The following is an 18700-nucleotide window of genomic DNA, read 5'->3' on the forward strand; positions in this document are numbered from 1 at the left end:
GGGGGAATTAATCGAAATTAAGTGATTTGATGTAGAGGTCTGCGCGGGACACAATTTTCAGACCCGCTCCCGCCCGCTCCCGTAGTGTTCAGTCCCGCTCCCGCCCGCTCCCGCAAAGATTTGTCATTTTTAGTACCGCTCCCGCCCGCATCTGTGATATAATGTCCCGCTCCCGCCCGCACTTTCTGTCTGACGAAAGGTCTTGGGGAAAAAATGCGTGCACACAAAATTCCTTACCAATACTTGGTAACATATTTATTGGTCCCATATTACAAACAGCATAATATTCACAACAGTACTTTATCTGAAGCACTAGAGGCGCTCTGTTCCTCGTCCATGCTGTCTATTTTGAACTTGAACTAGCTTTCGAATTCGAACTCGGAGCAGCGGGAAAGGAATTGTCTCTAAACAAGTGTGCGTGAGATTAGGCCCCGCCCTACCCGACAACATTCACAAGTTTAGGCTGCTTAAATCGTTTTTATTGCTGCCAATCAGAATCTCCCTCACAACTACAAATTATGTACGCTACTTTAATCATTTATATATTTTACTTTATACTCATATTTAATTTGCGGGAGTGCAGCGTATCATCCCTCCCGCCCGCACCCGCAAGTGCACCTCATCATCCCGCCCGCTCCCGCAGTGACCTTTAAAAATTTGTCCCGCGCCGCACTGTTTTGCGTCGGGACCCACGGGACTCCCGCGGGAGTGCAGACCTCTAATTTGATGCTTAAAAAAAGCTAAATTATCTGCCAATGGGGTGAGAAAAATAATGTTAATTCAAACAGGAACAAGATTATTTTTCTTGCCCTATTGGCAGATAATTTAGCTTGTTTTAAGCAAAAACTCACTTCATTTTTATTTTATTTCCACAGAAGACAAGACTTAATATCTTATGCCATTTTTCTACTTTAGTAAATGGGTCTTGATTTAAGAAATGTTAGATATTTGGACTGGAAACAAGACAAAAATTACAAGTTAGAAAAGCATTTTTTGCTGTGTAAAATGATCATTTTAGTCATTTTTCAAACGATTCACTGGTTCAGATTGAAAGTGTCGGTTGTTACAGTCAAAGTGCAACAAACCCAATAACAATAATAGTTTATTGTTATGATTTATTATTATTATCATCATTACAATTTTTAAAAAGATCAGGGCAGATTATATCGTCAATCGAAAGCTGGCGGAAAAGCGTGTCAGACTACAACTCGTACTGTGTGTGAAGAAAATCTCTCTTGTGTTGAGTTTAGGGCTGTCGAAGTTAACGCAACAATAACGCATTAACAGTTTCAAAATAGTGACGTTAAAGCAGGCTCTATTTGACTCTATGATTTACCTGTATTGCAAGCCAGATCTGCGTTTTTTTCCCAACATCAAACATTATTTGTAGTACCTCCCATCCAATAATCGCAAAGAGCTTGTGCTTTGTTCCTTCTGATAAGAAACAAAGTCTCAGCTTTTAAATTATGTACATTTTATCACTAAATTCAAACAGTAACTGGCGTTTTTTTTGCCTCTCTTAAATGTGACATTACAGATCGCTGTAGCGATAAGCTGTAAGTCTTTTCTTCCAATTTAATACAAGTTATAGCATAAAAAAACATGCCTGAACATCATAAGGTTATGATGAATGATACAGACAACTTACTGAAATGTATCATGTCTCATGTATTCACTCAACCAGTGTTTCAACCGCAGAAAGACGTCAATAAAACAGCTTGTGTACAATATGTCACTCAATGTTGCATTTACCTCAGGAAAGTTATCCAATGTTCACTGTTCGTTAGTTTGCTATAAAACACTAGAGAGTGTTTATTTACTGTTATGATATGTTTGAATAAATCTGTCATGAAGACAAGTGTTTATGAAAACTATCTAATGTTGCATACAAACATTTCAGGGTTTTGTTTTTAGTGTGATTATTATATCTGAAAATAAATAGCAGTTGAATATAATAGCTCTCTTGCTAATTTTAACCTCTAATGTTATATTAATGTACTAAATGAGAGGGTTCCCTTTATAGTTTTCTGCATTAGAGTGATTTTTTTTTTTCCTTAAGACAATCAAACTATCGGTATCGGCAGATATCAAACTGAATAATCGGCTGTTTCTCTAGTTATTTTTGTTATATACTAGTAAAATTAATAATAGCAAATTTGTATGGCACTATTATTAGTATATTAATGTTATTTTAATTACCATTTTTACAATTAGTATTGTTATATAATAATAATAATAATAGTAATAGTTTATTGTTATGGTTTATTATTATTATGATGCCCTATTATTATGAACCTCTAATCTCACTCTATTTTTAATACAGCTACTAAAAAGCTGTGTTTTGTACCATATAAATTCTTAATTACGAGTATATTATTAAGTTTATATGGACACACGCCATTTTGGAAAACATCTGTATCTTTGTCAATGTTAAATGTGTTTTTACACATTAAAACTCATTTATGAAGTTAGATTGGCCAAGTTCAGTTATAAAGACAGTTATAATTGTCTATGCAACAACACTTGCATCGTTACATGGAAACGCTAGAGGAGGATAATAATAATAATAATAATCTTTATTTTATATAGTGCCTTTAAAAGTAGCATCTCAAAGCACTTTACATAAAAATAACGAAATTAAAAGATACACATAAATATAAGATCATAAATATGATCCTGTTGCAATGGCTTACTGGGGCATTGTGGGATCGATAGTTTTTTTTAATAATCTCTTAGCCTCTTTTTAAATGCTTTATGTGGATGTTCTGCGTATTACATCGTGTGATGTGTTGTGTTATTATTGTGCTGCGTAATATATTCACTGTAATTGTTCATACGATGATATGAATAATGAGTGTTGAGAGATGCTTTGGCTCTGTTTGATTAATGAAAAACAAATATTTTGTTTATAAATGCCTGGTATTGTTTCAGTAACACTTAGAGCAGCAGTGCTGCTGTTTTGACATCAGGTGGCACTGTTGAGCTGTGTTAGTGTGTGTGTGTGTGTTAGTGTGTGTGTGTGTGTTCATCTGCTAGAGACACCAGAGAACAGGAACTTAATGTGTTAAAGTTCACATGCATTTAATAATTGCACCCTTAAAAATCATGTTTGATGATGACATATTTAAATGTGTTTTTCCTGTAAAAATTATTCATGCCTTTAAATAGCTTGAATGTAACCCGACACCCTGGCTTAATTTAGTATAGGTGGATTCATGAATATGCAAATTAGTCTCCGCCTCCATTCAATCACAGCATCTCGGATTACCTGATCCACTGGTCGACCGTAGGAAACGCTACACAATGGCAAGTGGAACTGTGGGTTTAAGCAAGTTTAAAGCCGAAACTGATTCAGAAGAAGTGGAAGAGTGAATTATACAGGCTCGTCTACAAGTCCATGTATCAGAACATCAGACACATGACCGTAATTGATATGATTAGCCTTTGGCTTGACTACATTATCAAACAGCTAATAATGTGTTGCTAATGTAACACAAACCATGATCCATTACAAACGCTTTGAACATCAGAGAAAGTCAGTGGAGAAAAGCGTATGGTAACACTTTACAATAAGTTTCATTAGTTAATGTATTAACTAACAATGAGTAATAGATTTCTAACTGTATTAGTTAATCTTTGTTAACGTTAGTTAATAAAAATACAGCTGTTCATGTTAATTCACAGTGGATTAACTAATGTTAACAAATACAACCTTTGATTTTAATAATGTATTAGTAAATGTTAAAATTAATATTAACTAAGATGAATAAATCCTGTAGAAGTATTGTTCATTGTTATGTTAACTAAGGTAGTTAACTAATGAACCTTATTGTAAAGTGTTACCAGGCATCATAACAGCATGATATACATCATACACATAATTCTTAATTACTAAAGGTACCAGATTTTTCCTGTCTCTTCTTAAAGCTGTTCTCGTGCTCACAGTGTTAAAATGTCATGATAGGAAAAGCCGGTTCCACATGTTATATCCAACACTTCTGCTCTTCTTGTGTTTGGCAGCCACGTGCCGCTGTTTGTGCAGATCCAGCAGAAGTGGAGGAGGATGTTTGCGGGCGAGTGTCAGGGACCCGGCGTTCGCTCGGACTTCGAGATCGTGCATCTGCGGAAAGTGCCCAGCCAGTACAACCACCTGTCCGGCCTGCTCGACATCTTCAAGAACAAGATTGTGAGTTCTGATGATAAGCTTTGGTCATGTTTACACAGAGAACAAGATCATGCTGATCAGATGTGGACCTTTAACTGTAAAAACTTGGGGTGTAACAATATATCGTGTCACATTATATCGTATCAATGTGTATCGTGGATTATCACAATCTGTATTGTGTAGGGCTGGACCCGAATATTCGTTCGGTGGGTTGGTATTCGATTTGAAAATGTGACATTTGAATATTTGGGGTTTTGTTGTTGTTGTTGTTGTTGTTGTTGTTTTTTTGCACACCTGGCTTCCCCCTCTAAACGGTTCTCATTCGCGCTTGAATATGTTTTACACTATAAAATCTGGTGAAATATAATACTTAACATATAACTTTGTTATAGCTACTTAATAAATATATTTGCTTCTTCTTGGACTACTAAAAGTGTTCCTGCAACGGGAGTATTCTCTGGCTAGAGCTTTGTATGGACAGAAGTGCCTGAGCTTGTGTTTTGGGTTAAGCTGCGTTGCTTTGACATTGTGGAAAATAGAATAATAATAATAATAATAGAAACAAAATGTATCCTTTTTACCCGTTATTATCAATCTAAATTAATCTACTGCGAAATATAGGAGAAATTTAGTTTTTCTATATTTAAATTTCATTTTTATTTATGTAAGTTTCATTTTTATTTATTTAAATTTTGTTTTTTTTAAAAATTTATTTAAATTTAGTTTTTTTATTTAAATTTCGTTTTTATTTATTTAAATCTACCCTACTTTTTCAGTGAGAAAATATTATAAGACTACCTTATTAAAAATATTGCTTAAGTTAAAAGACCTGTGTGTGTGGGTGTGTGTGTGTTTTATATCACTTGCTCCGCTTCCCGCTCGCGTTGTTCTGTAGTTTATTAAAAGTTTATTAATTCGTCTCGCCTGTCTATCTATATTGCACTAAATACGACACTGCACTCCCTTGTGAAGTCGTTTGGATGAACGGTTCTCGAAATAATCAAAATGCAAACGGACAGACAGACATCAGACATCCCAACTTGCAAGACACGCACGCACATTTGCACACACACGCAAGGTCTCTCGCTCTCTCCCACTCACGGTTTGGAGCTCGCTCGCTCTAGATTCCGGGAGATTTTAACTGATTTGCGGGCATCAGGGAGACGCTATCAATATGCAGGAGACTTGGGATGTCTGAGACATATAGAGATTACGAAGCTTCGAATATTCGATGTTCATTCCTACCGAAGCTTCGAAGCTCAAAAAATGGTATTCGGACCTGCCCTAGTATTGTGTATAGTTCACCCAAAATGGTGTGAGAAAAAATGTATGTTTTCAGAGTTTTAGTGTCAGTGCTACAATAAACTACTATATATAATGTTGAATATGTATAAAAATGCAATGGAGGAATATTTGTGGGTCCTGATAATACCAAATGTCTGATGTTACCAGTAAAAAGTGGCTTACATTATTTTAAATATATCTAGTCAGTGAAACAATGCAAGCATATTCATTTAAATAATTCAGTATTTTCAGCTTCAGAATCATGAATATTGTTATTCTGGTGTCTCTATTGTCCTGCATTGGGTTTCCAGCACCAAGTCCAAGACTATTCATTTACACACACAATGTAATATCAAATTTAGCATTAGCAGTTAATTTTCTGTTAACCTTTTATCATATGTCTTGGAGTATCGCAGTAATATCGTATTGTGAGTTCAGTATCGTGATATGTATTGAGTCGTGACATGAGGGTATCAAGAAGGTTGATGATTTATGTGGCGCAGTCTGAACATGATGAGGTTTGATACTGTTGCTCCTCCAGCATTTACAGTCAACATTTATGGATTTGGCAGACGCTTTTATCCAAAGCAACTTACAGTATATTGCTTTCAAGGTATGCATTTCTTTATTGCAGCTTTAATGATATTTGAATTGTCAAATATGACATTTCCTTCATTTCAGATTTTGGATCACCTGTAAATAATCTCCAGTATCTTCCTTCAGTAGTTAGCATATAAAGTAAAATACTAATTATTTAGCTTTTTTTTTGGTAATACACTTAACATAATAATAATGGTAACACTTTACAATAATAAACAGAGCAATTCCAATAGCATAAACTATGACAATATATTTTACAGCATTTATTAACCTTTGTTAATATTAGTTAAATAAAATAACAATTGTTCATTGTTTCATGCTTGTTCAGAGTGCAGTTGCTAATATTAACAGATACAAATTTTGATTTAAAGTATGTATTAGTAAACGTAGATTAGAAGTTAACATTAAGATTAATAAATGCTTCCAAAGTATTGTTTATTGTTAGTTCATGTTAACTAATTAACTAATGTTAACCAATGAAGACTTAATGTAAATTGTTATGAAAATAATTATAATAATGTCCTTTTCCAATCGTTTTTATAAACATTACTATGGTTTTACATGTATTCAAATTCAAAACACACTAATATACATTTCAGAATCAGCTCATTTCGCAGTGTCTGAAACGGTTTGATAAAAGATTCAGTCTCTCTAAACCCCGCCTTTCAGAGAGCCTACTCTGCTCTGATTGGTCAGATGACCCAGTCTGTTGTGATTAGTCTACTCTGCTCTGATTGGTCAGATGACCCAGTCTGTTGTGATTGGTCTACTCTGCTCTTATTGGGTTAGAAGGCCCAGTCTGTTGTGATTGGTCTACTCTGCTCTGATTGGTCAGATGGCCCAGTCTGTTGTAATTGGTCTACGCTGCTCTGATTGGTCAGATGGTCCAGTCTGTTGTGATTGGTCTATTCTGCTCTGATTGGTCAGATGGCCCAGTCTGTTGTGATTGGTCTATTCTGCTCTGATTGGTCAGATGGCCCAGTCTGTTGTGATTGGTCTACTCTGCTCTGATTGGTCAGATGGCCCAGTCTGTTGTGATTGGTCTACTCTGCTCTCATTGGGTTAGAAGGCCCAGTCTGTTGTGATTGGTCTACTCTCTGATTGGTTTAGAAGGCCCAGTCTGTTGTGATTGGTCTACTCAGCTCTGATTGGTTTAGAAGGCCCAGTCTGTTGTGATTGGTCTACTCTGCTCTGATTGGTCAGATGACCCAGTCTGTTGTGATTGGTCTACTCTGCTCTGATTGGTCAGATGGCCCAGTCTGTTGTTATTGGTCTACGCTGCTCTGATTGGTCAGATGGCCCAGTCTGTTGTTATTGGTCTACGCTGCTCTGATTGGTCAGATGGCCCAGTCTGTTGTGATTGGTCTACTCTGCTCTGATTGGTCAGATGGCCCAGTCTGGTGTGATTGGTCTACTCTGTTCTGATTGGTCGGATGACCCCGTCTGTTGTGATTGGTCGACCGCTTACAACACATGTTAGAAACCAAACCCCTTATTACCATATCTGAATTTCAGCTCTTCATCAGCTCTTGATACGCATTGATATGAACAGTAACGATAGTGCCAGTTTTTCCGTATCAATTCCAGCGCAATTCCTCATACACACAGTGATTGTCCTCCTACACACTACACACAATACATAAAGTGACAGCGCATGAATTGCAGATTGCAGATTGACATGAAAATATAGTAATCTCACCATAAATGCATTTAATTAAATTATACTACTATTTTTCACAGTCATTTTCTTTTTAACTTTAAGCCCGGGGTAATTAAAGCAAGGAAAACTACACAGTACCTCAACAACGCGACATAATGGATGTACTCGTCTCTTCGTGGAGAGTTATTTGTGACCCACAATATTTCTTGTAAAAAAGATTTAAATGCAAAAAGAAAAGGTATGATAGAGCTGTTTTTGTCAATTGCATGTTTTAATTGAAAAATTTTGCGATTTTAACATAAGTAGGCTTACATGTTTAAATGTTTTGCTCACTTGCTTGAGCAACTTAATATATAAATCTATATAGAAGTAATGAATTGAAAAATAAGTTATTTTATGTGTATTGTGTATAAATGTGAATTCGTCTGTAAAAGAGTGTAAACCTATAACTACTGTGTACAAATTGAATCGCAATGCTGAAACTTTTTTATATTATTTTATAAAAGTCACTGATAACAAAAATATTGATTTGAAATTAAAAATAGAGAAGTTACAGTGTTTCAGGGACAAAGTAGACATTGTTTGTGGGCAGCCAATGAAGACCATAGATGGGCAATATGCAAATTTGTTTCAGACATACGTAGATTAAAGCAGGAAGTAATTACTGATGACTTGATTCAGGCATTTCAGAATCGCTTCTTTCTTTTGGAAGACAATAACTTGATTTATCTGCACTTTGATCTTTGAAACTTTGCAGAGTTTTTACATTCATAAACAGCTACAGTATATTACACACTACATGAAAGATAATACACGGAAAAAGCATAATATGGGCACTACTGAAGTTCCCTTTTTACCAGGACTACTAGTAATTGGTTTTACTAGTTGAATGCAAACAGCTTCATTTATTCATTCAACACTTTTCTAATCAAAACTCAAATGCACTGCCAGCTTTATTTGATATTGATTAACTGCATTTCTTGTCATAGAAAGGTGCATTTGATAGGTATGCATTTTTCAGTTGAAATTTAATAATTGCACAATTGATTGTTTTCTTTCTTTTGACATTTTTACCGTCCGTCTGCTTCATTCTCTTGATGTTTTGTGTCCACAGGGCTGCCCACTGATGCCGCTGCCACCCATCAACATCGCCATTCGCTTCACGTACGTCCTTCAGGACTGGCAGCAGTGCTCGTGGCCTCAGCAGCCGCCAGGTGTGTGTCTGATCTGAGATCAGTCTGCAGCGTTTCAGAGTGTTGCACTCACTTGAAGCCTTGTGAAGGAGGGTTTAATGACTTCATGGACGTACGGCTGCACTGAACGCTCATGTTTTCTGTTGTTATTTGCTTCTGAAACTCTTAAAGTCCCCCTGTAGTCAATCATTTTATCCCTTAAAACTCATCTTTAATCACCAAAATTACATATTTAAATGTTTTTTCCGTTGCCTTATAATATCTTCAATGTAACTCGACACCCTTGCCTCATTTAGTATACGCGGTTCTATGAATATGCAAATGAGCCCCGCCTCCACTCACTCACTCAGCTCAGAGATCCACTAGTTGACGATCACACGTTGATCTGATTGGTTACAAGGTAGTTTGTGACGTCAGAAACACCAGTGATTTCAAACCGTGTTTTTGAGACTGTCTTTGGTTCACTGCCGTTTTAAAGGGACTATGTGTAGTTTTAAAGGTATTTTATTTTCTAAAATCAATATTTTTATTCATAAATATGCCCTCAATGGTGTACAAATACCTCTGCCAATTATCTGATTTATCCTCGTAAACGAAGAATTTATTATCTTTATATACATGTGACGGGTAGGTCCACGGAGGCTTCCATGTAGTTCCGCCATCTTGAAAAACTGTAATAGCAGAGAGGGTCAAAAAGTACTAGGCCAACGCGTTTCCACAACGCGTTTCAGTTCAGAGCCAGCGTCACGTGACTGAAAGCAGCAGAAACGGATGAGCAGAGCAGCGAGAGGGGCTTGTCACTGCTCCGGCAAGTTTAAAAGGCTGCATTGCACTGTTATTATTCATACTGTAACATTCGTTTGTTCGTTGGGTCAAGTTGCAGTTTGTTTGAAATAACAAACCTGTTCACCCGAAGGAAAACTCGACCAAGTGCTATTAGAAGACATCCTGTCATAGCTTTTTGGTGCATAACAGCTAGCGTAGATGCAACACGCATTAGAAAAAGCGAAGCACTGGAGAGCACAATTCGCTTGAATGCAAAATACAATTTCACCGCTAGATGGGAGAAATTCCTACACAATGTCCCTTTAAGGAGAAAATACTCAGCAATGCTGTCGACTTATTAATTTTCACACTGTTTGTCTTAAAGCATATTAAAAACCCCACATAGACATATAAACAACATTAAAAGCTGGATTTTCAACACAGGGGGGCTTTCAGAACAGCTGAGAGGTCATTGAGACGGCAGTGAGAAATCAGGTTAGCTCTAGTCAGAAAAACTATAAACTAGTCACTCAAATCAAGTCAAATATGAGATTATTATTGACGCTCTGCAGTGCGCTACACTGCAAAAAAGTTCTTCCTCTGTATTTTTGTCTTGTTTTCCAGTACAAATATCTAAACATTCTTAAATTAAGATATATTTACTGGAGAAGCAAAATGACTGAAGATATTAAGGGCCAGATTTACTAACAGCTGCTCTTTGGCATTAAAAACTGCTGTCAGGATTTACTAAAGACACACAGTGAAGAATTAGCGCTGAAAGGGCGAGGGTTATTTTTGCAACTGACCTTATTGCATATGCTTTTAGATGCAAAATTTATGGGACAGAATTTTGTTCCAATTAATTGATTGTACTATATTTAAGTTCAATAATATTTTTTATTGAACATTTTGTATTTTTAGGGGATTTTAAGGTACTAAATTATATTTATGCAATAGTTATAGTCCATTTATTCTCTTTCTGAGCATAGACCATACATCTTTAATGCTTTGGAGCACAGACTTAAGTTTGGTCTCTTTTTAAAGACAACACTTGGCTGAATATGTGACAAAAGTTTTTATATGAAATATATATTTTTCAAAACACGTTTTACTCTAAAACTGTGAGAAAATCAAAGCCATAAATCTAAACAATTTGAGGATGATATCTCAAAAAATGAGCTTTCAGGAAGAATTTGTTTGTGCTGTAGTAGTTATTTTTAGTAGTCACTATTTTTTCAGGACCATTTAATCTTTTCCATATACATGATTTTTTTGTGTGTGTTCACACAGCAAGTGCCGAAACCTTTACCAAGTTTCGACCTATTCTGATGACAAAAAACAAAAATAACCGAACGACACCAGAATGATTCCTGAAAAGTGATTTTCCCTTTAAATTAAGTGTATTTTTCTGAACCCACTGGCAGATTTTTTTTTTTTTTTTTTTAATCATAAACTCCCTTCATATTGATGAGTTTTTCAGAAAACAAGACAAAATGCCCGTTCATACCAGGAATGATAACTATAAAGATAGCTGTAGTAATTATAACTATATTATTGTCCACACACCAGAAGACGATATCGTTCTGTTTATTGTAAACTGCAGTTTTGTTGTCTGCCACTTTAAATTGTTTGAGCTCTTTAAAGCAGGATGGATTCTGATTGGCTATCAGTGTTTTTATCGTTCATCAGCTAGAAAAAAAAATCGTTCCTAAACTGATTCCAACAATATTGTTTCTCTGTGCTGTTATAGATGTGGTGTGAATTATTATTATTATTACTATATCTTTATCGTTGTCATTATCATCCTTTGTGCCTTTAATATCTTCAGTCATTTTGCTTCTCCAGTAAATGCATCTTGATTTAAGAATGTTTAGATATTTGTGCTTGAAAACAATACAGAATTACTGAGAAAGAACATCATTTTTTGCAGACTGATTTTTAGGGAATATGGACATTTTTATTTGATACATTTGAGATATTTTCGCTGTTGCCATGGAGTCGCATGTGCGTCGATCAGAACATCTCTGTCAATATTACATTTACTCAGTGGATTCGGTGCGCTGTGAGTGTTTACCTCTGTATTAAGCAGTGCAGAAGATGTTTACACAGGCAGATGATAATATTCTACGTATATCCTGAGTTGATTAATTTCACTGCTCTATATTACTTTGATCATAAGCTAAAATGAAAGTCAAAGTTAATATAAAATGAAAAGGTGTGTGTGTGTGTGTGTTGTTTTTAGACTTTGATGCTCTTCTCACTGGAGAGGTGGGCGGCGTGGAGTTTGGCAAACTTCCTTTTGGAGCGTGTGAAGATCCCATCAGGTGCGTTTGTGTTCAATGTCACGCCGGTGGTTAATGTTCAGGGCTAATTTTCTTTATATCAAACTGCATTAAAACGGCATTAAAAGGAAATCTGAATAAATAGATCATTATATAGGTTAATAATCCATCTTAATGCAGCAGTGTCATAGACTAAAAGGGCAAAGTATTTTTCAGCAACGTGAGATTATTTTTATGACAATTAAGCACATTTTGCCCAAATTCTCACTACTGTAATGCAAAAAAACAAAACATATAGAATATACTTATATATATATATATATATATATATATATATATATATATATATATATATATATATATATATATATATATATATATATATATATATATATATATATATATATATATATATATGTATGTATGTTTATATATATTGAATATATATTCATATAATATATGTATATGAATACATATATATATATATATATATATAGAGAGAGAGAGAGAGAGAGAGAAACAATATGTATTGTGAAAAGCACTATAAAAATAAATGTGAATATTTTTTCACTGCATGTATACAAAGTCTGCATGTATTGGATCAATAATACAGTAAAAATTGTGAAAAATTACAATTTTATAAACTGTTTTTTAGGATCATGTGACACTGAAGACTGGAGTAATGATGCTGAAAATTCAGCTTCGATCACAGGAATAAATTATACTTTAATATACATTCACATAGAAAACACTTATTTTAAATTCTAATAATATTTCACAGTATTACTGTTTTTATTGTATTTCTTATTAAATAAATGCAGCTTTGGTGAGCTCTTACTGACCCCAAAACTTTTAGTTAGTTAAAAATACAGTAAAAACAGTAATTTTTCAGAAAATATTATTATCCTGTTTCGGCAAGTCTTTTCTCAATCAGCATAAAAATCATAAATAATAACTCAATACACCAAATAATATCATGACGTGTATTTATAATTGTACTCTACAAATATACTTTGACTGATTGATTTGTTTTTGCACTACATTAAAGGTGCGTTAGTAACCTTTTAAATATTACTGAGCATTTCAATGTTTTGATTTTAGATCATTTCTCAACTCATTCTCCCACATAGACATGTTTGTGGTGTGTTGTCCAGTAGGTGGCACTGACCCCAAACTCCTTATGGACCGTCAATAACAATTACATCACTTCCTTTCAGAACATCAAAGCATTGCCAAGACGCCTCAAGTAGACAGATATGTTGATGCATTAGGCGCACAATCACATGCTTTAAAAACTCCTGACCGATCACATGACCCAAATTAAGTGGAGTTTAAAGTTTGTTTCTGACAGAAATCAGAATGTTAAAGAAGGATAGTGACGCTGAATCTATAAAAATACAACGTCCTTGGGTCATTCAGGTCTTATATTATTAGAAGAATCTTTTGAAATGTTACTTTCACTACTTAATCAAACAGAAAAATTTGATTAAGTGGTGAAATGATTAGTAAAACCTGCACATTTAAATCAAATCACACTTTTTTTCAGTGAGCTGCATCTTGCAACAACGTGGCCGAACCTGACGGAGGGAATCGTTGTGGACAATGATGTTTATTCGTGAGTGTTTATTCGTCCAAGTTTCCTCCAAACACACACTGCTTTTATAAAACTGACATATTGTGCACTGTGGATGATGAAAATAGAACAGCGATGTAATCGTTTTTTTATAGCACTGAGTAATTCATGAATATGCATGATGCACGAAAACAACTCTAGCTGATGTCAGTGCCAGATCCATGTTTCGTCACCTCGTAAAGAACCTGTTACCCATAATAATTTTTCACAGCTCAGGAGAAGAAGGGGTGGGGGGGCGGAGCGTGCACCGCCTTAAAAACACCCAAGCCAAAATTGATTCGCGCCGCATTATTTTACGCCTTTTAGTTTAGTGATGAAGTGCTGCTCGGTGAGCCGTAGCATCATATTAACACTCTGTGCTGTTTTCTCGAGTCTCATTCGGTGTGTGGGCTTGTGCTGATGAACTCTTACTTCTGGAGTACTGAAAGAGTTTTTTCAAATGATTTTGAACAAGCATTCACACAATGTGCTCGAGCACTCTTATTTCACACGCTCTCAGACGATTTGATTGTGAAAATGCCATAATTGCCTGATTTTTCAACAGATTGTTAAGCGTTAGTAGTCATTGTTCATTTGGTTATTGGTTACGATGGCATCAGCACTCAATGCTTCTCGATGGGACGGATGTGCAGTGCAAAAAAAATTATGTTCTTCCTCAGTATTTTTGTCTTGTTTTCCATCCAGTACAAATATCTAAACATTCTTAAACCAAGATTAGGGATCATATGAACATTTTGGCCGATGCCGATAACTGATAATTCTTTATATTTGAAAGCCTATAACCGATATATTGGCAGATAAATCAAAATCCAGGTTTTTATACACTTTTTGAGAGCCTCCCTGATTAAAAAATCATCAAATCATCAAAACTAAGTATTTAAAACAAGTAAAAATAGCTGCCAGTGGGGTCACAAAAATTATCTTAATTCAAAGGGAAAATAAGTTTTTTTTCTTTTCTTTTTTCTTGTTCTAAGCAAAAACCCACTTAATTTTCAAATTTTAATATCTTAAGTAATTTTACTTCTCCAGTAAATGTGTCTTAATTTAAGAATGTTTACATATTTGTACTGGAAAACAAGGCAAATATAATAAGTAAGAACATCATTTTTTTTCTTTTTTTTTCTCATCATTTTTTTCTTGTTTTCCAATAAAAATATCTAAACATAAGTGACTTTATGCCTAAAACAAGAACAAATATCTTCCAATGGAGTCAGAAAAATAAAAATGTTTATTTTTTGACCCCATTGGCAGATATTTGTTCTTGTTTTAAGCAAAAACTCACTTAATTTTATACATTTTTCAGAAAACTAGACTTAATATCTTCAGTCATTTTGCCTGTCAAGTTAATGTATCTTAATTTAAGAATGCTTAGTATTTTTGTCTTGTTTCCAGTACAAATATCCAAGCGTAGTGTTCTAATACATTTAAACAAAAATGTTCAGATTACAATGCAACTTTATATCTAGACACAAGCCTGTTTGTTTTAGTGAAGGTTCCTCAAGGAATGAATCTACGTGTCTGTTTTTTTGCTCTCACAGCGATCTGGATCCTCTTCAAGCGCCTCACTGGTCTGTTCGAGTGCGGAAAGCAGACAACCCGCAGTGTTTGCTGGGTAAGAGCGGCCGCTAACACACAGACATGCAGAGCGAGAGGAACGATGAGCACGGTTGAGTCTGATGTGTTGTCTTGATCCTCAGGTGAATTTCTCATGGAGTTCTTCAAACTTTGCTGTCGGAAGGAAACCACGGAGGAGATTTTGGGGAGAAACTCGGTTGAAGAGGAAGGGAAAGGTCATCCTGAACATTTCTTTCTTGATATTAATTAACCACATATGTCTGGACTAGCCGAAATTCTCATTAAGCATCTAGTTGTGACACATTTCACTGGGTTTAGGGTTTTATCTGAATGGTAAAGACAATGATTGTTTAAGGTTTTTATGGTTATAGGGTTAAAACTACACTGCAAAAAATGCTTTTCTTACTTACTTCTTTTATCGTGTTTCCAGTCCATATATCAAACATTTCTTAAATCAACATGCATTTACTAGATGAGTAAAATGACATAATATATTATGTCTTGAAAACAATTGGAATAAATAAAAATTAAGTGAGTTGATGCTTAAAAAAAGCAAAATTATCTCCCAATAGGGTGAGAAAAATTATCTTGTTTCTTTTTGAATTAACATTATTTTTCTCACCCCATTGGCAGATAGTTTTGCTTTTTTTAAGCATCAAATCACTTAATTTTGTTTAATTCCCCTGGAAAACAGGACAGAATATCTCATGTCGTTTTACTCATCTAGTAAATGCATCTTGATTTAAGAATTTTTAGATATTTGGACTGGAAACAAGACAAAAATACTGAGCATGAAAAGCATTTTTTGCAGTGGATTTGATCTGATTTTCCTCTTGTTCTGTATTCCTACTTCTTTCCCAGATCCGAATGTACTTGAATCAAACTTTGTGTCGTCTGAATAAAGTCAGCTTTATTTCTACAGCGCTTTATACAATACAGATTGTTTTAAAGCAGCTTCACAATGATAAACAGGAAAATAACAGAATCAACAATGCAGAATTGATCAAATATGAGGCAAATCAGTTCAGTGTTTTTATTCGGTTCAGTCCAATAACTGTCATCCTTTATGATCCGTTCTTTCCATTCATGTCTGCCATTTATTTGTTATCCTGAAATACTGGCTTGGAGATATTCACATTGCAAAAATTATTTTCTTTCGTCTTGTTTTCCGGTACAAATATCGAAACATTCTGAAATCAAGATACTTTTATTCTAGAAGCAAAATGACTTAAGATATTAAGTGTCAAAACAAGAACAAATATCTGCCAATGGGGTCAGAAAAATAATCATGTTTTAATCATTATTTTTCTGACCCCCAGTAGAAGATCTTTTTTTCTTGTTTTAAACACTTTAATCAATTTTTCAGAAAACAAGACCTAATCTATTCAGTCATTTTGCTGCTCAAGTAAAAGTATCTTGTGACATGTTTATATGTTTTTTACTTGTTTTTAAACTGGAAAACAAGACAAAAATACTGATCTGATATATTTTTTTCACTGCACAGTCATTCTGAGGACAAACGTTAAATTGAATCATATTCTAACGGCGGCTGCTCAACTCTCATCACTTATATATTTTTTGTGTATTGTTTGATTGACTGACTCCTCCCACCTCTGTGATGTTTCCATAGAGAACAGTGACATCACTCAAGCCTTGTCCAAACTGACGGAGCCGGCTGCTGTTCCCATCCACAAGCTGTCCGTCTCCAACATGGTCCACAGCGCACGCAAGCGCATACGGCGACACAAGCGGGTCGAGGAGTCGCCTCTTAACAACGACGTGCTGAACTCCATCCTGCTGGTGAGGAGCTGTTAAAACAGAGAGCATGCTGGGTATTTACATGCGCCTGATCAGCAGCGTGATTAGTTTGAGGAAGTGGATGATGATGATGATGAATTGGTCAGAAGTCGATCGAGTGCTGGGCAGCGATTAATCGTGATTAATTGCATCCAAAATAAAAGTTTGTGTTTACACATGCATGTGTATATTTAAGAAATATTTGCATGTATATTCTGTATATGTATATGTATATATATATATATATATATATATATATATGTACATAATTTATATTATATATACATATTTTGTATATAAATAACACATTTTCTTAAATATATACATGCATGTGTGTGTTTATATATACAAAATAATTAGTGCACACACATATATTATGTAAACACAAACTTTTACTTTGGATGCGATTAATCGCTGCCCAGCACTAGTGATAATATATAATTCTTGTGTAGTTTAATGCATTTGTAAGTTGGCACAACTTTAGCGAAGCAGGAATTGCAGGTGGCACATGTAAGCGCTGATATAGCACATTCCTGTTTAATTGGCCTAAACGAGACTGATGTTTAATTTAGGAGTCACGTTGGCTGTTTGATTCGCATTAAAACATGCCAGATGATTTGTGCAGGTTATTTGCATATTTAGCAATTTGTCGTGTCTGCACCGGACCAAACTAGATTACTCTCATTGCAATCATTGCAAATATCATGAATTGATTGATATGATTGTGTTTAAATCCCTTCTGACTGTAACGTAACTGTCAGTTCATCTGCTCATTGAAATCTTGTGTATAATATATTTATATATATGTATATGTGTGTGTATTTATATATATATATACATACACACACACACAGTTCTGGTCTGAATTATTGGCCTTGGTAAATATGAAAAAGAAATTGTTAATTCTCATGACCTTTTATTAAAACATTAAAGTCTCATTATAAAATAAATGTTTTTCTCTAATACACATTGGCCACAATTAATGGCATCCTGTTATTCAATACTTTTCGCAACCTCCTTTTGGAAAGATAACAGCTCTGAGTCTTCTCTTATAATGCCTGATGAGTTTTGAGATCAGAGACCATTCCTCCATACGTTATCTCTCCAGATCCTTCAGTTTCCCAGGTCCATGTTGGTACACTCTGCTCTAAAGTTTTCTATAGGGTTCAGGTCAGGGGACTGGGATGGCCGTGAGAGAAGCTTTAGTTTGTGCTCGAATTTTGATGTTTGTTTTGGATCGTTGTCCTGATGGAAGATCCAACCACTGCCCATTATAAGATTTCTAGCAGAGGCGTCAGGTTTTGATTTTTTTATCTGTTTGTCTTTGATAGAATCCATGATGCCATGTATCTGAACTAGAAGTCCAGGACCTCCAACTAAAAATAGGGTCACAACATTAAAGCTCCAGCGGTATATTTAACAGTGAACATAGGGTACTTTTTATCCCTGCTTGCACCAGACACATCAAAAATACCTTATTTTTGTTTATTTTCATCTGACCACAGAACCAGGGGCCTGTACCATGATGGTAGTTGAACAAACTCAGGGTTGCAGGATTAGTTTCGAGTTGACAAAACAAAACCAATCCAACCAGGCTTTGTTGGTACTATGATGCTCATCATCAACTTTCTCTGTCAACTCAGGCTTTGATCCTGAGTTTAGGAGGTTAGGTGTGACATCAGTAGCAAATAGCCAATCACATGCTGAGAAAAAATGAAACTGAGATTCATTTCTCGCGAGAATAGC

General features: G+C 35.1%; 1 protein-coding gene across 8 annotated transcripts in view; it reads left to right on the plus strand.

The window, feature by feature from the left end:
- Window positions 1-18700, plus strand: part of rab3gap1 (RAB3 GTPase activating protein subunit 1) — a 67500-nt gene that overhangs the window by 2622 nt on the left and 46178 nt on the right. For all 8 annotated transcript variants that reach the window (XR_013197104.1, XR_013197103.1, XR_013197105.1 and 5 more), the window contains exons 7-13: window positions 4021-4186; window positions 8824-8923; window positions 11910-11991; window positions 13496-13564; window positions 15121-15194; window positions 15280-15372; window positions 16788-16957. Coding sequence is in view for 5 of the 8 variants with exons in the window: in XM_077215823.1 (XP_077071938.1) it covers window positions 4021-4186; window positions 8824-8923; window positions 11910-11991; window positions 13496-13564; window positions 15121-15194; window positions 15280-15372; window positions 16788-16957 (754 nt within the window). In the remaining 3 variants the exon portion in view is untranslated. The remainder of the gene's footprint in view (window positions 1-4020; window positions 4187-8823; window positions 8924-11909; window positions 11992-13495; window positions 13565-15120; window positions 15195-15279; window positions 15373-16787; window positions 16958-18700) is intronic.

The sequence above is a fragment of the Siphateles boraxobius genome, unplaced genomic scaffold (genome assembly GCF_051911475.1).
Source record: "Siphateles boraxobius isolate OS27281-9 unplaced genomic scaffold, OSU_SipBor_1 7, whole genome shotgun sequence".
NCBI classification, from domain to species: domain Eukaryota; kingdom Metazoa; phylum Chordata; class Actinopteri; order Cypriniformes; family Leuciscidae; genus Siphateles; species Siphateles boraxobius.